Source organism: Drosophila suzukii, chromosome 3, assembly GCF_043229965.1.
Source record: "Drosophila suzukii chromosome 3, CBGP_Dsuzu_IsoJpt1.0, whole genome shotgun sequence".
NCBI lineage: Eukaryota > Metazoa > Arthropoda > Insecta > Diptera > Drosophilidae > Drosophila > Drosophila suzukii.
The window spans coordinates 7,548,459-7,574,279 of NC_092082.1; the positions used below are offsets into that span (position 1 = coordinate 7,548,459).

General features: G+C 38.7%; 1 protein-coding gene across 15 annotated transcripts in view; it reads left to right on the forward strand.

Moving 5' to 3' along the window:
• The first annotated feature begins 323 nt into the window (after positions 1-323).
• bru3 (bruno 3) overlaps positions 324-25,821 on the forward strand; it is a 273,316-nt gene continuing 247,818 nt past the window's right edge. For 13 of the 15 annotated variants that reach the window (XM_070996712.1, XM_070996713.1, XM_070996718.1 and 10 more), the window contains exons 1-2: positions 324-417; positions 4,144-4,253. In XM_070996712.1, coding sequence (XP_070852813.1) covers positions 387-417; positions 4,144-4,253 — 141 coding nt within the window. In that variant the 5' untranslated portion in view covers positions 324-386. Of the gene's footprint in view, positions 418-4,143; positions 4,254-9,581; positions 9,780-25,821 lie in introns of those variants that run through there. The other 2 variants (XM_065864883.2, XM_065864875.2) reach the window with 2 other exon arrangements.

Genomic DNA, 25,821 nt, shown 5'->3' on the forward strand with positions numbered 1-25,821 from the left:
CCACCCTGGTAATGGCGAGCTTCATATTTGTACATATACGATGGTTTTTGGCGGGATCTTAAAAGAATAACAAGATTTAAAGTCAACCGAATTGAACATACCCTGAGATTGGCGGCGAATAAATTGCTAGATCTAAGCGAATTTTTAGAAAAGTATTTTTATTACCTAAATTAAAAAAATATAATACATAATAATATATTTTAAAACTGATATTACAAACAGACCATAATAAACTTAAATCTCCTTTATTTTTTCAGGTCTTAGCAACGACTAAATTCAGAAAAAATCGAAGTGTGATATTGCAGGCGCTAGAAATATCAGGAACAATCCTAAACATAATTTCGGCATCGGAAATCTAAGAAACAGTACCAGAAAAAATATCGATCATGTTGGCCTTTCACAACGAACATATTGCCAGTAAGTATAAAATATAATTTAATTTTCAAACTCTGTAATAAAATAATTATAACTTTTTTTACGAATCTGGGAGTTAAAAAGCTTAAGCTACCCTAATACTAGATTTCAGTATAACTACTAAGTGAGATACCATGTTGATATGACCCAAAATCCATCAGCAAAATCAATTTGCATTTGCAAATTTGTTAGGAGAGCTGTAATTGCTACAATGCGCACTCTGTGCCCGAGAATCGGGTGGTTAGGGACTTAACTACTTGTGAGCCTCAAACTAATCAATTATTAAGCGGGCTCCATTTAACATTTAAAGGTTGCCCACTTACCTCCGACGGCCATAGACTGGGAAAAACCCATTAAGTATAACAATTTCCTGTGTGATGGAAATGGAAGGCAACGAAGAATAACAGCAACTCGAGGCTGCACTTAAGATGTTTCAACGAAGGCAGCACTGCTCCTTTGTGCTGCCAGAGTGGTGAGACAGTTAAATCGGCCTGTTACATGGGCCCAGCTCTCAATAAACAATAAAAGCACAGCCACGGCTGGCGTTCAACATCTGAAGCCCCTCGGCATTATATTTAGGTTTAAGCACATAATAACTTAATACCATAAAAAGAGGCCAAAAAGTACACTGGCGACGGGCTTCCTGCCTCTTCTTGAAAAAGTGGTATCAATTATTTACCTAGCCGCCTGAGCCATACATATTAGAAAATTTAAGCTACCCTTGTTTGCTGCCTTTGTGGTTTACTTAGAAGTGGTGTATAATTCAGTGGTGGCTAATAAGTCTGCAATTTGCTTAAGAATAGACACACGACTTTTAGGGCACTTGCCAAACTTTGTTCACGAAAAATATGGCATGGAAATATGGTAGGGAAATCGTTTGTGGCTCTTCTAAGTATATATTTTCTTACAAAGCGCCAAAAATTGAGTGGAGGTAACCGTGTCTTTAAAATTTCTTTCTTTCTTACAAATATCAAAAATGAAATTTTCAAACATCGTCAGATGTTGATGAACAATCGATACAAGAAACAAACCGCCCCAAAAAGTATGCTTTCATTTTCTTAAGGACACTTGAGTTAAGTATCATTTCTTAGAATTCCAAGACAAAGATGAGAGTTGACTGTTTGTATTTGTCGGCAATTTCGATATCCTTTGGTTTTTCTTTTTTTATAATTCACTTTCATTCAACTTGTTTTACCATACTTTCTGCTTCTTTACTACTCCGTCTGAGCAAGTTTAATAGGAAATGTGCAAAAAATAGTGATAATTAAATTTTGCAGTCAGACCTCTAGTCCTTTTTCATATCCGGTCTTTCATGTTCAGTCTTGTTTATTGCTTGAACAAGCCGCAAACATAAATTTGGCCTCGCCAAGAACCACTAATAAATGGTGTGGGGTGGACCAACTACCTTTACCGACTGCGGTCAGTGGGCTGGCGAAAATGATTCATTAGCATTCAGTTTGAAAGTTGATTTGCCGCAAAAGAGATACCAAACCGCACTTTCCTCTTGAAAGTGAAAAGTTTTAAAAGCCTAAAGCAACTTATAATATTGCTTCGGAGGCACATTACGAAGGCCCCATGAGCAACATTCTGCCAGGAATGTGGTTAATGTGGGTTAATAAATTTAAGTAAATTAGGGGAGGCGAAGCAAAGAGCAAGAGTTTGAGATTTTCTCTGGCAAAGTGAATTGGCAGAAATAAGGTGCAATTAAAATATATTAGTTTAAGGTCGTTTAATGAACGACGACTGGAAATATCTTGACTCGTTATTAAAGTTGTTAAAATCTTTTCATAGACGTTAATCGTATTTTGAATTATATTTTGAAAGTAAGCGATCTTAATTATAGAGTATATAATTTTTCTTTTTTTCTTAGTCTTACTAGGTTCCTAAAATCTAAAACAAGCTTTACGAATTTTCAAAACATATCATTTGGTATACAAAAGAAACAAATATGATTATGATAACCAATTTTTTGTAATTTTCTTTAAACGTTACCAAAATATTTCAACTTTTTTGTCTTTCCTGCACCTTTGCTATTTCACTGCACGCAACTGTACATTCATGTATATATGAGAGTGATTTTTAATTAATAAACTCATTAGGCGCGAGGTCTGGTCACTGTTTTTGCCGCTACACTGTGTGAATTGCTCATTTTAATTACTGGCAGCTGTTATCCCCCACAGCTCTTTCGGCTTTCCTTTCGCCATTCGTCCTGTGGGGCTGCACATAATTTCCTGGCATTTCAACAATGTGCCGACAATTTTTATGTTGTTAGACGGCGCTGACGTCGACAGTTGGCAGGTTGTTCAGTTGCTCGGTTGTTCGGTTGTTGCTCTTGCACTTGTCCCTACAGTTGTTGTAGCTGGTCGCTTGTCGTTCAACTTTTGACGTGTTGCATGCTGTGGCCTTTTGAGTTGCCCAGACAAAAGGCCACGGGAAAAGGCTGGGCGACAGGGAGACGGGCTAAAGGACTACTCCTGGCCTAAACGTGCGCGCGTTTTGGGCTAAAAGTTAAATATAATTGTTGCTGTTGCAGTGGTTACACGGTTAAAAAAGATCTTACTTTGATATTCTGATTTTTTCAATGAATAAAAACTGTTAAAAATAATCTTATTTCTCAAGTAATCCATGAATAGTTGTAGGGCTATACTCCGAGCCAAAAAAAAGGTCCAGGTTCGATCACCACTACTGGTATATATAGTTATACCTATAAATATGGTTCATTATCACCACAAAGTAGTGCAGTGAGTAACAAAAAGAAAACAAATGTTTTATAGATTTACTAAGGCACCTATAACTCTTTGTGGAACCTATTCTACTATTTCAATTTTTTTTTATCAATTAAATCAATTTACAGTAATAAAATGTATGGATAAGAAACATGTATATTGCCATTCTTGTGTTGATTCTTAGTTTCGAGTAGATAGTCTTATACCAAAATTTACATACCTTAACAAACCAATTTAATGTAAAAAAAAAATTACATGACAGGACATTTTAATAGTGTCATTTAAGTGGGTTCTGCTAAGCAAGGATTCTCAGTTTTGAGAGGATAGCTTAATAAACACATATTTTAGACTAACATTTTCAAACATAGTGATACCATTGCTGAAACTATACGAGCAATCGTTATAAAGATCACCTGAATCATATTGTATGCCTTATTTTTTCCCGTGTAACCCGGGGTGGGAACAGACAGTCAATGGGGGAAGGCAGGGTGCTCCTGGTATGACCACATGTCAGGGGCTGGCTTCGTGCTGGTGGAATATGTGTTGCTAAATCGGTTTAGGCTGACACGAGCCTGTCGCCGTGCAGGTGAAATACGGGGCGGCAGTTGAGCAGTTAATGAGGAGCAGAGACAGGAGGATCCCCCTGCCGTCCTTTAAAAACAACACCTAGCGGGCCACCACAGGCAAACAATGGGAAAGCAAGCGGTGGGGAAAATTACACGGATTTATGAAAATGGCCACAAAACTGTGCTAAACACGTTGACGCTTTGCACACGCAAACCGACATGTGTGTGTGTGTGTGGTGGTTAGTCCTTGCAGTCCCTTTCACCAGGACATTCCACCCGACAGGGCTTTAATTGTGAAATAAAACGAACATGGATTTAGCGGGTAAAATAGATAAAATTAATCTAAGAGATAGTTTGGAAATCATCCTTTAAACCATGAATATACCCCGTTTTACACTTGCGTTTATTGATTGATAATATAATGATTGTCATTGCAGGTTGCGCTTTTCTGACTTACTTCAGTCCGGAGACCTCCGCCACGCCTGCCACATCGCCCACTTCGGGGGCACAGGCTTCGCTCCACAATGACAAGCAGTCCATTGCAGGGGTAAGTGACCAGGGGCAATGCCCTCAATTTCATCAATTAAGTAGCTAGACATATAATTTTCCCATAAATGCACATTGTTTGAGTGTTGTTCTTATAATTTGTTGTGGTATCTTTCACTACTCTTTCCCCCCCAACTAAAATATTTAGGGAAATAAGAAAAATATATGTTTACCACAAGGATTTACTCTTTGATGTATTTCTACCTGTATGTTGTGCTCTCAAAAAAAATTCGAACTTGCATGCCCAACTGAAAATTGTGCAAATCCCCTTTGATTGCTTTCGATTTCGATGTTTGTGGATTTTGCTGCCACTGTGCTAAATTATTTCTGCAAAAACTCTGACAATCCTTAAATGCGTTGGTCGGGGCAATTTTATGACAGGCCGACAAAAGAGGGCTTGAAAATTGATTGCAATTTTCACTGTCCAAAATATATAGATATATTTCTGTTTTGTTTTGTGATTTATGTTTGTTAATGTTTGCCCTAATTGAGTTTTAGTTTTAAATGCCGAACATGTGTAGCCATGTAAAAGCGTTTAGGGAACACATGTTTCAGCGTGTTGATTATCCCCCCACCTGCTGGGTATTATGGCCATGTGGTTGGAAAAGTAATTAAAATTTTGTAAACTTATTTGAATAGCCCAAAGAAAATAAATAAAACATAATATTTGTTTCTCTGCAAATTGGTGGCCCTTTCTCCTGACCCCCACAACTATTTCGATTGTTGGAAAAAACAACAAATCTTGATTGTGTGCCCGCCTCTAGTTGTGCCTGGTTCTGGTCTAAAAACTCATAACTGAAATTTAATTTTGCTTAGGACGACACAAAAAGAGTCTTCAAATAGAAATCAAACTAAACACAAGTCGGCAAGAAGCAGTTTATTGAATATGCAAAATGTTGTGAACTGCAGCCAGAGTTGTACAAACCGGAGGACACCCTCTGCCATTGCTTTTCCAAGATAGAAGAATATAGATAGGCTGGTCCATTCCATCCCCAGCCATCCAAGTATTCTTCTCTCCTTCAGCCTTTTGTTTTCATATTTTCCTTTGTTTACTCTGACAAACACTGAGAGGGAAATTTGTGGCTGTTTTTGTGTGGAAATTTATTACATTTTCTTAGTCTAGGCCCGGCTTGGATGCGTTGGGAAGAGTTTATCTTTCTTCTCTTCGGCTTCTTTCAGAACTTTCAGACCCGACTTTTTCTATACTTGTTCTTGTGCTTGTTCTTGTCTCTGGTTTCTGTGCACTTGCCAATGTGCCACTGTGTGTGGCAAGAAGTCGACTGTTGCTGCATGTGTGCTACTTATTAAAACTTGGGGGCGAGCCGGAGGAATTCCACCTTTGTTCTCCGCCTTTGTTCAGCCGAAGGAAGTCACTCTTCCTGTTGCATAATCAAGAGTTGTTTTATTAAATCGAGACGGCTTCTAACCCGTTCAAGGCTCGGAGAAAATCCCCTCCTGATCTTTTAATTAACGTATCGAGTGCTTTGATAAGTGAAGGATCCTTCAACTCGAGGCCCCGGAGACTTCAGACCACTTCAACAGGGGCAACAACTTGCGCACAGAAAGTGCAGTAATCATCCGGAGGACGATATAACTTCCGGTTTCCTCTTTGTGCCACAGTTTGGCAGCCAGTTTTTTGCGCCAACGAAATACGGCCTTTTGCAGAGAGGAAACAGTTTAGCATAAAAATAAAAAGTCAAGCTGCGGCCTCACAAGGCGGCGGTCATGGAAAAAAGCCTGAAACACCGCTCAACTTTTCATGGCAACTGGCAGTTTAGCTTTATCTGAATCTTATGCGCCGCTTTGTCGTATTCAAATTTCCCAAAACGAGGCGAAAAAGGGGGCGGTGCCGGGCATTGGGTGGGAAAAGTCATAATTTTCTTTTTTCAAAAATGAAAAATATCTGCTGCCAAGTAGATAGAGAAGGCAGCAAATACGGCAAGTGGGCAGAAACTTTGCACATATGCCGGGGACTGGCCGTCGCTGATAATTCAAAAGCCTTAGGAACGGAAGTCGAAGAAATGCCAGGCGGAAAGGGTCAAGACTCCCGGTCTGGATTTAAATTAAACCTCTTGTTCTTTCCTTAAAAAAGCGTTACGATTTTTAATTTGTAAAAGATTTGTATTTATTAAGTCAAAAAATACATTTACAAACCTATCCTAATTTTCTGTTCTTCCTGCTTTCTTAATCAAACTAACTTCAACTGCTTTAAATTTCCCTGAAAAAGCATAAAATTAATTGAACCTTTCTTAACGTGGAATTTTTGTTTACCTGGCCACAAGGGCTGTTGTATATTTTTTCCTATGTCGCTACACTTACCCAAAGAGGAAGGGAAAGTAAAAAGAACTAGTCGAGTTAACCTGGAAAATTCCGAAATCAGGACTAAAAAGGATTTAACCACAGCCTGCAATTAATCACGCTCGCCCATGATGTAGCACAATTCATGAATGAATGGATTTTGTGGTTAGTTGTAGCTCTTCCGCAATTAATGAATTCTGAATACCCTTATTATAGATGAGAAATAACTATAGATATTTGTAGTCTCTACTTTTAAGGTGCAACTGAAACTAGAGTTTAGCTCAAGATAAGATTGCTTATAATATAATATTATAACATTTGGTCCAACACTTGTTATCCACACTTGTTTTAACTTTGGAAAGTGTATCTCTGTGCTGATGAATCCCTTTGATTTTATAGCACACCTTTCGGATGCCACTCCTCTTTTCATTATTCACCTAAACTTTGTTTCGGCAGGGAAAAAAGCAAAAATTTGTGTTGTTATTCCAGACGAGGGCCAAAGCTGACCATACCATCCATTGCAGGCCTCTGCCGAAACGAACTGAATCGAACCGAACTGAACCGCAACTAACTGAGCTAAAAGCCAAGCCATTCCTATTGGGCCCGAAGCCGCTTTTGGTGCTGGACGCTTCAGTTTGGCAATTTATCTGGCCCCATCTGCATTTGTTGACTTTGCGCCAGCGATTGGGCCGCAGTGTACACTATTGTCCCGCTTTGCATAAGAGCTAACGAACTAGATTTTTTCCGCATTCTTTCCTTGGATCTCTCCCGTATATCGTCTCTGGTCCCTGGTCCCTGGACCCTGGGATCCAGATATGTCTGGCCATGGAATAGGAGCCCTGAGCTCGGCGTTCGCTTCATTGGCATATCAATCAACGGCCAAAAGCGGGAAACGAATTCACTTACTCACACCACTGGACGCGCCGGCGATGGATGGTCTACATATACATCCATATAGAGGTGGACGATGACGGGGAAGGCAGTGGCATGCTGGGCCGCTCAGGATTTTTTCCGCCTCGGCCGGATGCCATTTTAATTAAGTGTTGGCGGATGCCAGTTTCCAGAAAAACAAGGACCACGGCCACTCTGCCCATGGCCAGGATAGCAGGAGAGTAAGCGAGATGGTCCCGTGTCCTGGCCAAGAGGAATTTGAGATAAGAAAAAAATATATATATATTCGCCACATAGTATGTTGAATCGGACAGGAGATTTCAGTCGACTCTCTCTTGCGGCTGACAGTTTTATTATTATTTTTGCAAATCAGTTAATTAATTAAGATAGCCAGCTGTGCCAGGAAGAGTGTAACGAAAGATTTAGCAAGTCGGAGGGAATCAATCGTCAGACCTTAGATCTAATGCTCTTGGTATTTAGTTACATGACATCTAAAGACTTTTACCATTAATAGAAAAAAAATATTCTATATATAGATTTTTTTAACCAAGAAAAACTAGTCATTCTTGACTTCTTTATAATAACAAAATTCAAAAAAATATGACCAAAATTATGTTTTCAAGCAAATTTATACTAATACCCCCTAAAAGTTGGCCCCAAACTGAGATAAAGAATTTGATTAATGTTTGAAGAACCAGCCTCCGACTATACTCTTCTGTGGCCATAAAAACTGTCTGAGCCATAGAAGGAACAATTTTCAACTTTATAAAGCCCATGAAATATTGCCGACACCGACTACAAAGAGAATATTTTATGCATGCGCATGTGTAAAAATATATTTTATTAGAAAACTGGTAGCTCCTCAACTCGAAAATGTTCCGTCACAAAAGGATGGAGTGGGAACGCTTGAACATTTTTTTGCATTTCAAAGCCGAATGCGCGACATTTTTATTGTGGAGAAAGGAGCATGACGTATTCCAACACCGTAATAAAAATGTCGATTTACATTGCAGTCGTATATCTGGCAGTGCGTCTTTGTGGGTGTTATGCTACCTCGTCACGGCATTCAATCTCCAACCAACAAAATAAATCCGCAATGATGACAGATCATTTTATGGGGATTTAGGAGTTCTAAAAACATGTTTGAATAAATTTGTAGTTCCTTGTTAATTTTTTTTTTAATGTCACTACGCTTTGTCGGAACTCTTCGTAAAGGGTTTCTTTCTTATTTCATTTACATGTTATATTTTTTGATAGTATATGTATTACCCCTTGATTGCAGCACCAATATCATTTGTTTGGTAAATGTTACTACTTGTGCATGAGATAATCTAGTTGTACTTTTAGCACATTATTTACGTCGCCTATTTATATATATAAGTATAACCTTTAAATAAACTAACCTGTATTAATAGGAAAAGGTAAGTAAAATATATATTTTTAAGTGTGTCGGAATGTTCCTTTCTTGAATGTCTCTAAGTCTCTACTCAAATCCTAAAGTGTGTGTATGTCTATTCTTTCAAGCTGGGTAAGAAAAAGAAAGACACATATCAATTTATATTAATTCCATTATATACTGTTGGGGAACGCAAATAAGTTATAAATTATAAGAATCAATGTTGTTACTGACTCCAATATATTGATGTTGTTCTATAATTGATGTTGTTGTTGTTGATGTTGTTTCTACTACTCTACTGCTACTACTACATACTCATAAGCCTCTCTAATAACGCAAGACCACTATCTGTAATCATGATTTCCATTTAACTCATAAATATAACCATTTACCAATCGATGTTGTGCTCCCTGCTCATTGATGTTGTTGTTTCTTGACAGTAAATATGCATTTGTGTTTTTTTGTATTATTTTCCGTGTGACAGCTTCTTCGGATGTCTGTCAAACAATTCGTGTTGTGTTGTGTTCTTTCTTGAATCTCTCATCAATTCTCTTGCAGGTTGCCTATCCATGTGGCGCCCTAAACGTGCGGCGCTTGCGCTGGCAGCAAAATCCCCAATCCCTTGGATATCCCTACCCTCGTCTGCAGCTGCAACGCCACCAACAGCAATTACTACAAAATCAGCCATCCAGTTCCGGCCGCCTCAGTTTGAGCAGCCGACACAATTTGCGCGATTTCTGCAAGACCCAAGCAATTTGCTAACAGCAAGTGCATTCCGCTGCCAGCGATGCAAGTGCCACTTCAGCAACAACATCATCAACAACATCATCATTAAGAAACCCAACATCAAGCAGTCCAGGAACAATGTCAGGCCCAACAGGTCAACTCCTGCAATCGCACAAGCTGCAAGTGCAACTGCAGCAGATTAGTCACAGAAAATTGGTAGGTGACTCACAGTCTAAGCCAAAACCCTGAATCACATAGAGCAATCACAGTAAAAATGGGGACTAATAATCATAAGAATGAGTAATGGGTGTGTCACACAAATGAGGTGTCTAAAAGTATGCAATGTATAAATGATAGTCGTCTGTCTGAATGAATTCTTTGTACTTTTGAGTTAAAAGAATAGTGTTGCATACTTTTTGACACCTAAAAAAACAATAAACTGATTTTAAGGTGTTTTTAAATTATTGGATGTGACCTAAACTTTAAAAAAGAGGTTTTAAACCCCTAGAGATTTGATGGCACCACGAATATCTGACTTAAATATGGTTGAATATTTTTCATTCAAATGTTTCAACTTGTTAATTTTTGTGAAGCATATTTTCATTAGGTGGGTTAAAATCTATTCTCTCTATAATCTCAATATTAAAATGGTAGGACAAGCCCTTTTTAGTTGAACACTTTTAAAACAAATTATGAAAACAATTTTTAATAGAATTTCTAGGTCTCCCTAAACATTTTAAACCTTACCTGAGTGTTGACTGACATTCTTAATACATAACCAAATAATTGCTTTATGATCCTTTTATCTGGATGTTAAATGACATTCTTAATCCATATCCAAATGATTACTTTCATAATTTATTTCATTTTCAATAGCTTGAAAAATATTTAACAGCCCAATCCAAGCCACATTATAAATGAGCCTATTAAACGAATGTCAAAATTTTTGGCATTTCTATCAGTGTTCTGCAAAATGATATGTACAAGGCTTCTTAGCCAAAACTCTCGATAATAATTCAGCAATGCCGGCTGGCATTTCCGCTCCCATTTCAGGCTCCAGCATATTTGTTCTCCAATGTGTGCGGCAAACATTTAATGCCTTAATACAACGTGCCACAAACTGACTGGGGGCGTTCCATCTTCATCGTCGCTTCGTCCCCGGTTTGTTTGAAGTGGGTGTTTAGGTGTGTGCTGCTCTCGTCATCATTTCCATCAGGCTGGATAGCTTTTCAAATTCCAAATTTATGCAAATTTTGTCTGAGCCGCGCGACGGGAGACGAGCACACGGCATTTTGCTCATGAATATTTGTGCCAGCCCGAAACCACCTAAAACCCCGCCCACACATTCAGCGCCGCCCACTCAGAAACGAGTGTATATGTATGTACACATGTGAAATTGCGCTTTTCTCCCATTCGGTTTTCCCTCTATATCAGTATGTGGATATGGATGTCGATGTGGATGTGGATGCACCTTTCCCCGGGAAACGCTCATGTGCGGGAGGCATACGTCGCCCTTTTTGTATTGCCATCAATCATCAATCAATTTTTTCAGCAGATGTGCGATTCCCTGCCGCTGCTCCCAGCATACTTATAGACCCGTCGCAGTCGAGCCAGAAATATTGGAGGGCGCGCGCTCACCTAGGCGTGCCTTTTGCCTTCAGTCTGGCCATGCCAATTTAGCAAACTGTTCGAAAATCCCATACCCATACCATCTACCTCTACCATCCCCTCAACCCAATCTGTGAACTCCCAGAGCTGCAGCAGCTCCAGACCCGGTGGACGCATAATTCCGGTTGCTCACCCGCGTTTAAATGTACATCACGTAAATTCCAAGCAAGATGTTGTTGCCAACAGGATGGGGCTCATCTGCCACCTCCCAATCTCCATCGTGTATGTAGCGCCGGAGCACGGAACTGCCCTCCAGAAGCGCTGGACATGACCAGCTCAATGCAGTTTAAGCACTTTAAGTTCGTTGGACACTCGCCCTGACTTCTTTGTTTTTAAACACACTTAATACATTGAAAAAGGTTTTCTGAATTAAATTGCTCTATGTTTTTAAGACATGTTTATAATGTTGCGTTAAACATTTAAATATCCGTATCCAAACATCGATATATTGATGATTCATTGACTGGTAACTTAAATAAGATAAAACTAATAAAATGAATAGGTAGATAAGCGACAGTTTTCTAAATATGTTCAAGCTATACGAATAAATGATCCATATGAATAGATTACATCTTTATAATCTATCGGAAACTATTCATAATAAAGTAAATCTAATATCCACTTACTACAAGAAATCGAAACCCAAAGTAACACATTAAAGCCCTTCTGAAATTATTGGTTCCTTAAAAAACATTAGGTTCTAACAATTCCCACATCATCAACAATTGACAGCTCTTGCGGCATATTTCTGGCATGCGAAGAACAGATCCAGAGGTGAACAAATGGCAAATATGCATAACGGCCCAAACCTCGAAGTATTTCCGTCTTTTCCCCTTTCCATTTTGGATATCCCCTTTCTAAGACGAAAACAAAAACCGATCCCAAGAAGGGATGGCACAACGATACATGTATAAAAATGAGGAAGGTAGGATTTCTGGCACAAGGCCAAACTTGAGGCATCCACACGGTCCCAAACAACCAGACAAACACGTCACGAACCAGGCAGGGAATAAATACTGGCTGAGGGGCAAAGGAATTCCTAAGTATTTTGTATTGTTTTCAATTGTTTGTTGGCAGCCGAGCATTAATATGATATTGATGAGAGTGCACACGGAATCCTTAACGTTGCTTTCAGGAAACAGAGTTAGACCTTTGGCGACCCTTGGGACACTGGTGTCCCTGCCTGGGACAACGCCTAACTAATGATTTGTTTACACCGTATCAATATATTCAATAAACCATAAGGCAGGCAAAAAGTATAAGTGCAAAGATACCACTGCTCTCTTTAAAAGCTTAAAAAAAAAAACTTTTTTGGTATAATTTGTTAGAAAGGTGTCTAATCAACACATTTATATTTATTTAATAATTTCGTCAAATTGACCCAAAGACCAAAGGCCTAAAAATAAAATGTGTAATCTTATCAATAATAGATACATTCATTACATATTTATCAGGTTTTAGGAAGTGTGAAGCTTTTTAAATTTCCTGCTGTCAAACACGCTCCATTATAAAAAATTCAATGTCACAAAACCGTGCTTGTCCTACACAAAAAATTTAAACAAAATTTAAAGCCTTAACCAAATAAGTAATATTGGTGTAAAATTGTAAAGAATTGCACAACAAATTCATAAAGGTATCCCATGTTAGAATCGGGATACAATAACTCAAGTTGTGAAATCTAGAATTGCTGTTTTGGGGTCCCATTAGAAATACGGAAAAATCGAACATGAAAAGGTTTACAATTTTGACAGTCTTTAAAAAGCCTAATTTAAGTGCAGAATATTAGAGAATTCAACCACAAACTCATAAAGGTATTCCACGTCTAAATCGGAATCGAATTACCCAAGTTATGAAAATTAAAAGTTCAGTTTTGGGCTCCCATACCGAAACCCATTGGAAATACGGAAAAATCAAACATGAAAATGGGTTAAAATTTTGACCCTCCTTAAAAAGGAAAATTTAAATGTAGAATATTAGAGAATTCAACCACAAACTCATAGAATTACCCAAGTTATGAAAATTAGAAGTGCAGTTTTGGGTTCCTATACTGAAAACCATTGGAAATACGGAAAAATCGAACATGAAAATGGGTTAAAATTTTGGCCCTCTCTTAAAAGAAATATTTAAATGTAGAATATTACAGAATTCAACCAAAAACTTATAAAGGTATCCTACGTCTAAATCGGAATCGAATTACCCAAGTTATGAAAATTAAAAGTGCAGTTTTGGGTTCTTTACTGAAAACCATTGGAAAATCGAAATGAAAATGGGTAAAAATTTTGACCCTCCTTTAGAAGCAAAATTTAAATGTAGAACATTAGAGTATATATCCACAAACTCATAGAGGTATCCCACGTCTAAATCGGGATCGAATTACCCAAGTTATGAAAATTAGAATTGCAGTTTTTGGTTCTTTACTGAAAACAATTGGAAAATCGAAATGAAAATGGGTAAAAATTTTGACCCTCCTTTAGAAGCAAAATTTAAATGTAGAACATTAGAGAATATATACACAAACTCATAGAGGTATCCCACGTCTAAATCGGGATCGAATTACCTAAGTTATGAAAATTAAAAGTGCAGTTTTGGGTTCTATACTGAAAACCATTGGAAAATCGAACATGAAAATGGGTAAAAATTTTGACCCTCCTTTAGAAGCAAAATTTAAATGTAGAACATTAGAGAATATATCCACAAACTCATAGAGGTATCCCACGTCTAAATCGGGATCGAATTACCCAAGTTATAAAAATTAGAATTGCAGTTTTTGGTTCTTTACTGAAAACCATTGGAAAATCGAACATGAAAATGGGTAAAAATTTTGTCCCTCCTTTAGAAGCAAAATTTAAATGTAGAACATTAGAGAATATATACACAAACTCATAGAGGTATCCCACGTCTAAATCGGGATCGAATTACCTAAGTTATGAAAATTAAAAGTGCAGTTATGGGTTCCTATACTGAAAACCATGGGAAATACGGAAAAATCGAACATGAAAATGGGTTAAAACTTAGACCCTCTTTGAAAAGCAAAATTTAAATGTAGAATATTACAGAATTCAACCACAAACTCATAGAGGCATCCCACGTCGAAATCGGAATCGAATTACCCAAGTTATGGAATTTTTAAGTGTAGTTTTTGGTTCCCATACTAATAGCCATTAGAAATACGGAAAAATTAAACATGAAAATGGGTTAAAACTTAGACCCTCTTTGAAAAGCAAAATTTAAATGTAGAATATTACAGAATTCAACCACAAACTCATAGAGGCATCCCACGTCTAAATCGGAATCGAATTACTTAAGTTATGGAATTTAGAAATGCAGTTTTGGGTTCCTATACTGAAAACCATTGGAAATACCGAAAAACCGAACATGAAGATGGGTTAAAACTTTGACCCTCTCTAAAAAGAAATATTTAAATGTAGAATATTACAGAATTCAACCACAAACTCATAGAGGTATCCCACGTCTAAATCGGAATCGAATTACCCAAGTTATGAAAATTAGAAATGCAGTTTTGGGATCCTATACTGAAAACCATTGGAAATACGGAAAAATGGAACATGAAACTGGGTTATAATTTTGACGCTCTTTAAAAAGGAAAATTTAAATGTAGAACATTAGAGAATGAAAACACAATCTCATAGAGGTGTCACACGTTAAAATCGCGATCCGATAACACAAGTTAAGAAATCCAGAAGAGCAGTTTGATGTTCCATTCTGATAATAAATATGTTTAACCTAAGCTGGATCTTAAATATTTAAAACCTCGCATATCCCAATCTGCTAATCCAGCTAGTTCCTATTGGTCGACACTCAGACTCAACTGACTTTTAGTCCGCCGGCATTATCTGCTCAAGCCCATTCCTTAGCTGCTTTCAACACTTGTAAAGTTACGCAGGTAGGAAACTTGTGCCTGGATTCATTTGCTGCCCGTAGTGAAGCTCGTGTGATTTGTCGAGCAAGTCAGTTCAGCGAGTTGCATGGCCAACTGAATGGCGAAATGGGAAGGTGGGCTGGCTTCACACGAGTGAGTGCATTAGTTTGTTGTCCATGCTGTCTTAGGAAGTACATACTGCCGCCAGTAGTTGTTGTTCCATGTGCAACATGCAACAAACTACACGGCCAACTTGCAGGCACTTCATTTATGTGCGACCGTGTGCGTTTCCAACTTTTGTGTGACAGTCCTTTTTGCTTTTTGCTGGCTGCTTATCACGCATGCTAAACAAGCAGAGGACTCTTACTCGAGGACCCGGCGACGAGCAACGAAATACAATTTGAATTTTGATAAAATGCAGTTGACTTTTTGCGGTGCTCTGTGGAGTCCTTGCATGTGCCAAGGACATCCCGCCCACCATCTGTGCGCTTTCTCTCTGGGCGACATTCATTGATATTTTGGGCAAGCGTAGCGTAAATTCAATTTAATTTTGTGTAAATTGGCTGCAAATGCAATTTACAAGTCCAAAGATGCAGCTGCCTGGATTGCGTGTGCAGGAGTTTCCTCTTTTTTGTTTTGGTTTTTTTTTGTATGCTGTCCAGGATGACGAGGACTTAAATTTTATTTTTATTTTGGCTAGTTTCTCTTGGGCCAACAAGTTTTTTTTTGGAATAGCATGGCAGGGTTCCTGCTTGAATAAATATTTAAGTTACTGGCAGTTGTATGACTTTCATGTTTTAATAGAAAAGATCTCAGTTGTGTGATTTACATTCATCTTATTTTTATCCCTTGATACTTAGTTATTTTCGTGATACCAACTAACACCAAGTTTTCGTTCTCCGCCTGGGCCAATACAATCGATCACAGGGGCTTAATAAAACGCCAAGAAGGTCTTTTGCAAGGTACCTGTAAGACCGCCAGTGAACTTCGGGGAACTCCTCAAGCTCCCATTAAAACTTTGGCTTAGGTACGAGTTAACGCGTTAAGCTGCAACAAGAAGTTAGAGGACTTGGAATGGCTTTCAGGTTTGCGGGGTCATAAAGCAGCCAGGAGTATTCGCAGTGCGGCTCTGGAAATAGTGTTGCATATTGCCCTCTGTGATTTATGCCAGTCATTCTCAGACGACCAACCCACTCATACACTCATTCACTCCTACTCCTTCAACTCCTCCGACTTTAGTCCTTCCTGGTCTGAGCTATAAATGCCAACGCAGAGTAGAGTCCAACTAAACGAAAACTGTAGGCGGGACGACTCAGAAGCCAAGTAGGAAGTTAGCCAAACAAAAAGAAAAAATGTTGATTAAATATGCAAACACGCAGACAGTTTAGTTAAAATGGAAAACTAAACGCAAAGGTAAAACAAACTTTAAAAGTCTGTAATTAAAATATAGCCACGAAATCGACGGCCACACGTATACATGGGCAAAACACCTTTTAACCAATTTGTTTAGTTGCTCACGAAAGTCATTTACAAAGTCATATCTATCCAATCGAAAAGCGCCAGACCACGAATTTTCAGGAATTTAATGAACTTTCCACTAAACCTAGTCGTTCGAGTAGACTCCTAATTTCTTTAACTTTTCATGGAAATATCTAAAGGTGAAAATTCGTGAATTCTTTAGTTTTACACCAAAAATTTAATATATTGATCGATATAATATTTGTTGTATTTATAAAAACCTTAAGACGATATCAATACCGAGAGATTTATTATTCCTATTAAAGGGACGAAAATAAAATATTGCTTTCGTGTGACTGACCTTCGAAGTCTACGTCAAGTATTCTTTATATATCCCCCTTCAATATCATATTTATGTTTGGGTGCCAACAAACAATTGAAATCAATATAAAACACTTGGAAATTCTGTTGCTCCCCTTGTCCATTCAGAAATATTTTATGTCTTGCCTGTGGGGAGATTCCACTCTTGTCTGTTTTCCTTGGCTCTGTTTGGGTGTGTTTTCTCGGCATGTCCTTGTTAAAGAACTTCAACTTTTTCTGTATATGGTTTTGTTATCGCCTTTCGGGTTTTTTCCTTACAAGTGGAGGTCGATGTGGTGTAGGCATTGTTTTTGTGATCGACATCGACTGTAATACATTATTGTCATTGGGATGGCCTTTCTTTGGTTCTTTGTGTGGAGCAAATAGGCCTCATGTGCTGTCAAGTTTTTGATGATGTGGAAATGGGTTTTTGTAGGAATATGCAAGAAGCTTTAAGATTGGTTTTGGTTTAAGAACAAATTATATATTTTTTATTAAAGAACTAATTCTACTTTTCTCCTTTCTTTTTTTAGGTAAGTATAGCTCACAAAAATAAATTGAAACAAGTGAGTAGCTATTAAATTAATACCTTAAAAGTATCTGTTTGTGTTGCTCTTAAGTTCTTAAATTTCCACACATTATTTCCTAATTGCTGAAAAATGTGCGGGCTGGCTAACACATTTTTTTCTTCCACTTAAAAAAAGCCAAAAAATAACGTTAAGGAAAGAGTCAGTCCGAAGGCAATAAATCAATCCATATCGTGGCTTAATATGTGGTCTGTCAATTTAGGGCCTGGCTTTTTATCTGCAACTGAAGACTCAGCATCTCTGCGTCTATGGTTTTGCTGCTTTTTCCACTGGCATATGGTATATCGTGGCATTTTTTTTTGCGCCCAGAGCTTCTATTCCGCTTTGAACTAATTTTTTGCAAAAGGACATTGATAAACATGTGTCCTCGTGAACCCTGCAGTTGTCTTTTGTTTACCGCAATGATTGCGGGCTGAGCCTTTTATTTGCTCGTCTCCTTCGGCAACTCAGACAGGGATTGCTCGACAATGCGTTCTAAATCAAATGTCAAATGAAATCGAGGTGGCAGACAGAGAATAATGTTCAGCTGGCTTTAAAGGACATTCACAGTGCTGAATTGTGATTCCAGCGGCTGTATTAAACGATTGAACGGGAAAAGAGCTATAAATTGGCCGACTCATTAATTTGCTTTTATTATTGCTCATTTTTGGCGAGTTCATTGTCCAAATCCTCTGACAGCGGTTACATGTTTTCGGTCCCAAGCGCATAATTGATTTAAATTACACACGCACAGAGCGAGTAGAACAATGGACATGTTTCGCAGGACCCTGGTCAGATCAGTTTCTATCGGGCCAGATAATAAAGTCATTATGGCCCCAGCTCCACCTCCTTTCGTCCTGCCAACTGTTGATTTGCCACATGCATTTGAGCCCGGCGGAGTATGTATTATATGCCACAACCAGAACCAGAACAAAAACAAACAGCCGGGAAACGCTATAATTATGTGGTGATTGCGCTGAAGGGGAAGTTAGAAAAACGAACATTGATTGAATGCCAAATCACTTAACCCAATTGAAAGCCATTGGCAAGCATTTGGCAACAGGAAGGAAGGAAGGAAAAAAACGATTCTTGCCATGGCCTCCTTCTTTTTTTCTTTTTTTTGTCGTGATGGTCAGAGCTGACAAATGGCCTATTGGAAGCTTATTGGCAGCCACGCTCCACGTTTCATTCTTAACCCAGTTTTTCAGCGAAATCGACGAGATGCAAGAAGGCATGCTAAGTACCAAAAATTCAGAGTTCCCCAAACCAACAATGTGCTGAAGTCAGCATCTGCCGCGTTTGGGCTGGCTATATAAATTTTAATTTCCTCTGTCTGGCGGCTGGCCAAAGCCCAGTCCTAAGCCCAAACGGAGTCACAGCGACGCCAAAAGCCTGAAACAGATATGAGACCAGCTTCCAATTCAAACAATTGTTGCTGATTTAACACAAACTGCAGGCAATGCCGTTTGGGCAATTGTGCTCTGCCTCCGCTTTGAATATTTGTCAATGTCCGATCTACAGTGGTCTGAATCGAAACTTTGTCATATCATTTCCGTAACTTAAAAATATGCAGAAAAATATTTTGTCATTGCCGCAGAGGTAGATGTTTGCCAATCGAAAAGCCATTTTCCCTATCAAATTCATTTGCCAAAGTGAAGTCTTGACTGCGACCACTGTCAATGGCCAAAAGGCCGTGCCAGCAACCTCCAACCTCAAGGAGAGTATATTTATCCGGTTTTTCCTGGCAGTTTACTTAGAAAGTCAATTGCAATAAGTAGTGTATTTTATCTGTAACTGTGGCCAAGAAGTAGCTTATAAATAAGACATAATTTAATTTCACTTTGATTAGTTTTCTTTAGTTAGATGCTGTTAAATATTTAAAATCCTTTAAAATAATTTTAGTTTAACCTACATTTTTTTAATAACCTTAAGTAACTATCCACAGGGTATCTTGCAGTCGATCGTCTCGAAAATATCCCTTCTATTTGTTTTTCCTGTTTTTCATATGTAGGCGGAAACTCCATCTTTCGCTGGTTTCTGGCCTGTAACTTGCAGCATATACATAAAACAAACTTTGTCGGTATTTAATGAAGCTGAAAAATGCCTCGGTTTTATTATTTTATTTGAACTCAGTTTCTTCTCAATGCTGTTGCATTTTTCTCCACTTTTTTTTCGCTTTTTCACTCTTCCTGTCTATTTGTTCACCTAGCATTTTTTTCACTGTCAGATTTTAAACGTCGGTTTTTATGTGCGTAACTTGTGAAGTACATGGCTATATTGCACTGGTGCAATTTTATATAACAGGCGGAAAAAAGTTGTCGGGAACTTGTCCCTAAAAAATGGGAATGCCAAAGTCGAATTTCCGATTGGCGGTTCCGATTGTTACCCCATAAATTAATTGATTTGCTTGAGAGCTTTAAAAATACCTGGGTCATATGTCTTGTTTTACAATAATAAATAGATTAGTCATTTTTTATTTTGGAGGATTATGGCAATCATTAGCCCTTTCCAAGTTTTTAAATAATACCTATCTGACTAATTTTACACCTCAACAAATCTTACAATACTTTGAAACTTTATTGAAATATGTAATGACTACCTATTATTTTTAGAGGCTCTTCATTTATTAGATCCCTTGAAGCCAGTCATTGCAAACTTTTATCAATTCCCTCCACTTATTATATGGGTATGCAAACTTCGGTAAAATCTGATTAAGGCCCCTCATGTGGCCCCACTGACGTTGTGTGTTTGAGGCCAATAAGTAATGACTGCTGATTTGTAAATGTCAGTAGCCAGTCGTCGCCTCCGAACCGGACTCGGCTGTAAATCGGCTGGAACTGTCTGCTGTGTTTGCCACTTCATTCATCTGTCTTAAGGGCTTACCGCACTGACATTATCGTGGATGTCCTGCGAGTCCTGCGATTCCAGCGATTCCTGCGACGGCGTCGTCTTGTCGCCATGCAAAGAGCAGCTGTGCGGTGTATGCTTTGCTAATTGGCCACCGACCACTGGCGCCATCCTTCTGCCCAACATTTTCCCCCCGTGATTGATTTGTTTGACTTAAGCGACGAGTGTATGCCCGTGAAACGCAGCGATAAACGGTGTAAAATTAATTAGCCACTACCTAGAGTCCAGGACGAAAACGAGTACGAAAACGTGGACGTGGCACGTAAATGGATTGCCCCAACAACGCTTCCTGTCTGTGTGCCCCTGCTCGATTGTGTGCTTATAAATAAATAAATGACTCAGCTTACGCCTTCCATAGCCGTTTTAAGGACTCCTTAGGCGACTCACCCATTAAATTGAATCTTTTCACGGATAAATATGTGAGCTTCGGCACCTTTAAGTTAACTGGTGTATCAGAAACATTTCTCAATGTCATGTTAACTTTTGACGTTGGGTTAAATTGTTTTTTTTTTTTAAAACAATAATGTTGCAACTTAAAGTTAGTTATTTTGTAACTCGAAACTCGTAACTTTAATAAATAACCTATTGAAATTTCAAAATTACAAGTGTTTACAGCCGATTTTCAACGTCATGTTAACTTTTGACGTTGGGTTAAATTGTTCGTTTAGAAACATTCATGTTGCAATTGAAAGTTAGTTATTTTTTAAATCAAAACTTTTAACTGTATTAAATAAACTTACAAAATTCCAAAATCAGAATTATTTACAGCAGATTTCCCAATGTCGAGTTAACTATTGACATTGGGCTAAATTGCTTATCTGTAAAAATTCAATTCACTATAAGAAATTTTTAATAAATTTAATTGAATTAAAGGTAACTAAAAATTAAGAAATTCTTAAGTTACTTTTCAATGTCATGACAATTTAAAATGTTAATATTTGTTTAACCTCTCGAGCTCGGACTGTGGTAGCACCAAAGTACCCTCCGGAGGCAAATACTCAAGGTAGATCTGCAATATAAAAGCCTACTCTACTAAACTGGGTATCTGGGAACGACTGTCCGTGGGGCAAGCTCCTAAACGTGCCTGCCGACGATGAAATGTCTTTTTTTTAGCGTAAAGTGGAATACTAGAGTAAGTACACCTCTTAAGTGCTTTTTAACTGGCAGCAATTTAGTCAACTAAAGAAGAAAACTGAGGCATGGACCTGGCTCAAGTGAAAAGCCGCTTGGGGCTCTTAGGTACAGCAAAACACAAGTAAGACCGCTGATGTCGAGTGGATTAACAATAAGATACTCAGTAGCCAGTTTGCGAAATAGAGGATAAACGGTAGTGATTTGGTTGCCAATTATGTTACATTTGAATGCACTCTGTTTTGCATTTGCAAGAGTTTTTAAAGAAATAAATACCAGACAGAAAGAATGACTTTAGGAACCCAAATAAGTTACTCAAATGGCTATATTTGACCGTCTTCTAAAGCTTATAAAAATATATATGTTCACTTTAATATTAAAAAAGAAGAACACATCCCTCTTCCTTCATTGGGAAAATCTGATTGAGTTATTTGACTATATTAAATAAAAGTTACACGTTTCTGTGAAAAAATGTGTGCTTTTCATAATATTTTAAAATAATCCCATGTAGATTGCCACATCCATCCACTGCAGGGTTTTTACTCCTATCTTTAGCCAAACTTGACAGCTTGGCATTGTATTATCGTGGCAATAAATGAAAATGAATGAATCTGATTGTGGAACCAGATGCATGCTTTCAGCCTCTCATACAGAATGAGAATAGGAAAATCGAATTTTCCTGCCAGATAAATTTCTGCGTCTGCCTTTTCTTTCTGCCCTGCACTCCCCCATACAGCCTCTGCCACCCACTCGTTGCCACCCTGGAAAATCAGTGAGGCGTGTTCCTGACATTTAACAAGCCAGTCGTCCAGCAATGGATTTGACATCAGCTTGAATTGCACCAACTGACTCTTTTTCTCCGGCTGGCTGGCTCTGCCTGGATGGTTCGAGTTGAGGCGGAGCAACTCAAGCCAAAATCCAGTTAATTAAAAAATAGTTCCTGGCCAACTTTCCATATTTCGAAGCGAACACATTCCCGCATCCAGGGACTTAAACAACTGGTAGTTGGGAGCCAGACCTCGGGCTGAGCCTGCTGATGAGGACACCGGATTGCAGGCGACGACATGTGACATCTCATCGGGACACGCACGCACAGGGATGTGTCGTTCGATTTGTTATCCGGATGTTACAGGGCACGTCCTGTCCCACTCATTATCGTAGTTTGCAGTAGTCGAGGTATACCTTTCTCTAGTATCTTTGGTAAAATATGTCCATATAATTGGTAAAATCAAGGGAAAACATTGAAGTAATTAAAATAATGCATATTAAAATCATTTGAGCCTCAACTGTATAAAAATACTTACTGTTATGGCATTTGTATTTTAACTTCATTACTTAATCTTCAAATATTTAAAAATATTATCAAGTAAATATTAATAATATTTGATATGAATAAAGTGATCCATAAATTGGAACTTCAATTGCTTAAAAATACATCCACTTAGGTGGTTTAAACTTACCCTCACTGATTCGCTATTTAATTATTAAGAAATGTAGCTTGTACTTTCAGATTATATTAAATTAATTTCATACCATTGAAATTTACTAATTTTTTGTCTAACTTCAGACTTTAAATGCAGTTTGCAACCATATTTGATCTTTAAATTAGATGAAGTTTGTAATTTACATGCAGACAGATAGTGGCCCAGAATATTAATTACCTGTTCAATTGGAAATGCTCCCCTAACTACTATAAATCTAGTATGCCCCCGAACAACCCGAACTCACTGGGTAAAAAAGCAAAGCAGGACAAACGTTGGGAAAAAAAAAGAAAACATATTTTTGATGTTGAAAAATATTTGCAAATAAATTGCCAAAGCTAAGAGCGTCAGATGGAGGGGTTTTTGGAATAGAGCAGCCGAAAATGGCCGGCCAACGCAATTGCAGTTGCAGCTTGAGCCCCCCAAAAACCCGTACCACCCCGACTTCCGAATCCGTACTACCAAATGCCGTCGTCTGGCAGTGACGTAAATCTATTTCAGTTGAGGGATTTGTGCATCAAACACACCGGACAGTTTTGCATTGCAGAGCTGCCATTGGAACGGCATTGTTGCTGTTGTGGGCTGGCCAGCAGTCACAGTACGTATGTGTAATTTTTTGGTCGTATTCCCCCAGACCCACGCCCACACTCCCCAGTGGTGAATTTTTAGGAGGAATATTTTGGTTTTTTGATCACACTTTTGCTCCAACGCAGCTTTTTCCCTTTTGATTAAAAATCTCAACAAAAACGTATTTTATTTAATCTCTGACTGCACTTGTTAGTCCAATATGCAGATATATTGGAATTTTAATTTGCTCTGATCGCATAGATACCACTCGCCTTTGCAATAAAGTTTAGCTCTCTACAGTTTTATTTCAAATTCAATAGCTTTTGGTGGTCTATTTTGAAAGCCCGTTGGCTAGTTGCGCCTGCTGGGGATTTTTTGTAAGTAATTGGTTTTTATTTAGCCAACCGGTAGGGCCAGATGGTTATGTTGATGGTGGAAACTGTTTCGAACGCGAATGAACAGCGTTTACTGTGAGCTGTATATAAAGACGGGCCCTAATCCAATTTAAATCAAGAATTAATAGCGGATGGGTCTGTCGATTGGAAACCATTTTGTTTTTGTATTAATTTATAAACCTAAATTTGTTTTCTGTTGTTAGAAAGTTTGATCTGTTAGCTTTAAATGGGACTCCAGCTGCAGATTGGTTACTTTTACGTAGTATTTTAAAAGATTTTATTACAAAATCTGATCTTCTAAAAGAATTTCTTAATGTTATAAATTTAGGTTCTTACACTATTATTTACACTATTATATTACGTTTGTTTATTAGAAATGAATGAAATATTATTAAAGAATGGATAAATGGTTAGCCATTAAAAAGGTTAGGTCTTTCACTGAAAATGCTCAACTCCTATTTCTGTTCGTTTTGTTTCATTTGGGGACTTCCAAAAATAGCTTGTGATATAAATATAACCAGGAATCATGCCCGCTGGTTTTGTTAGCTAAATTGCCTGTCGAGTCGCCCATTGGAGAAGCCCTGTCTGACCCTTGCAAACTTTGATCAATTGTTGATCAGCCAGGTCCTAACCCCCGGCAGTTGCTAATTTGTCACCTTGCGCTCCTTCAGAGGCCATTTTGCCAACCCCACTGGCCACCCAACCACTCTGTGTTTGGCTTTGGCCCAAGGACCTGACTGGCCCATGTTATGCACTCGATTTCGAATGCTTAGCGCGTTACGGCTTTAATAGAATTGCCAACCAGCTGGCCGAGCCCTCGTCCTGGCCGAGTCATGGGCCCCCTGGTGACTAAAATGGCAAATAGTTGGGCATTTTTTGCCATTTCCATTGCCGTTGCCGTTGCCACTGCCTTTGCCTCTTTGCATTCACACAATCACACCGAGATAGACGAGGGCGTAAATTGCGTGTCTGACCATAAAATTGCCTGCCCGGCGCCTTCCTTTCCCTGACCACCGCTAAAGGACCTTCTCCGACCATTCCGAGTCCTGTTTGCAGCGTGGCAGTCCTTTGGGCATTGGCACTGATTTCTTCACATTTATTTCATACATTGCTTTTGATATTCTTCGCTTTTCCTCCTCTCACCCCCTGCAGTCGGGTGTTTTCGTTTTTGTGGTTTGGCAAAACTAATTTATTTTAAGTAAGTTGCTTAAAAAAATCGAAACGAGTTGGAAAATTTAACTACGTGACCCAAATTTCAGCATATACAACCGTCTCTCTCTCAAAAAAAAAGAAAACTAAGCTGCACTACAGGTTCTGCTTTTCCAACTGGGGGTCCTTTTTCACTCTTTTTTTTCTTTTGTGGTTGTCACAATCGCATACAATTTGCTCATTTCAACCGCACCAACAGAGAAGGCAAAGGGGCAAAGGTTGAACTGCGAGGGGGGGGGGGGGGAGGCACTCACATAAATAGCAATTTGTGTAGTGCGTTTTTGTGGGCGCAGGTAGGCGTGTGCTTACCGTTTTAGCCAAATTGCCGCCGTCCGGGGCAGTTTTCTCACACACACACAGCGATACCCATACAGAGAACACCCGCACTTACAGGGAAAAGCCGCTTAAGTTGCAGCCCAAACAGACGGTGGCGAAAATCGAGGGGGAGGGTGCGGATGGGGGGTCATGGGTCATGGGTGGCGAAACAGGACGATGACGAACTCTGATGGCGACGACGACTGCAAAATGTACAAAATCGAAAATGTAATGAAAACCGCAGGACGCCTACGACCAACTGTGCCGACCAGGCCTACAGGCAACTTGAATGGATTGAAAAACAGACGTTGCACGGTGGGG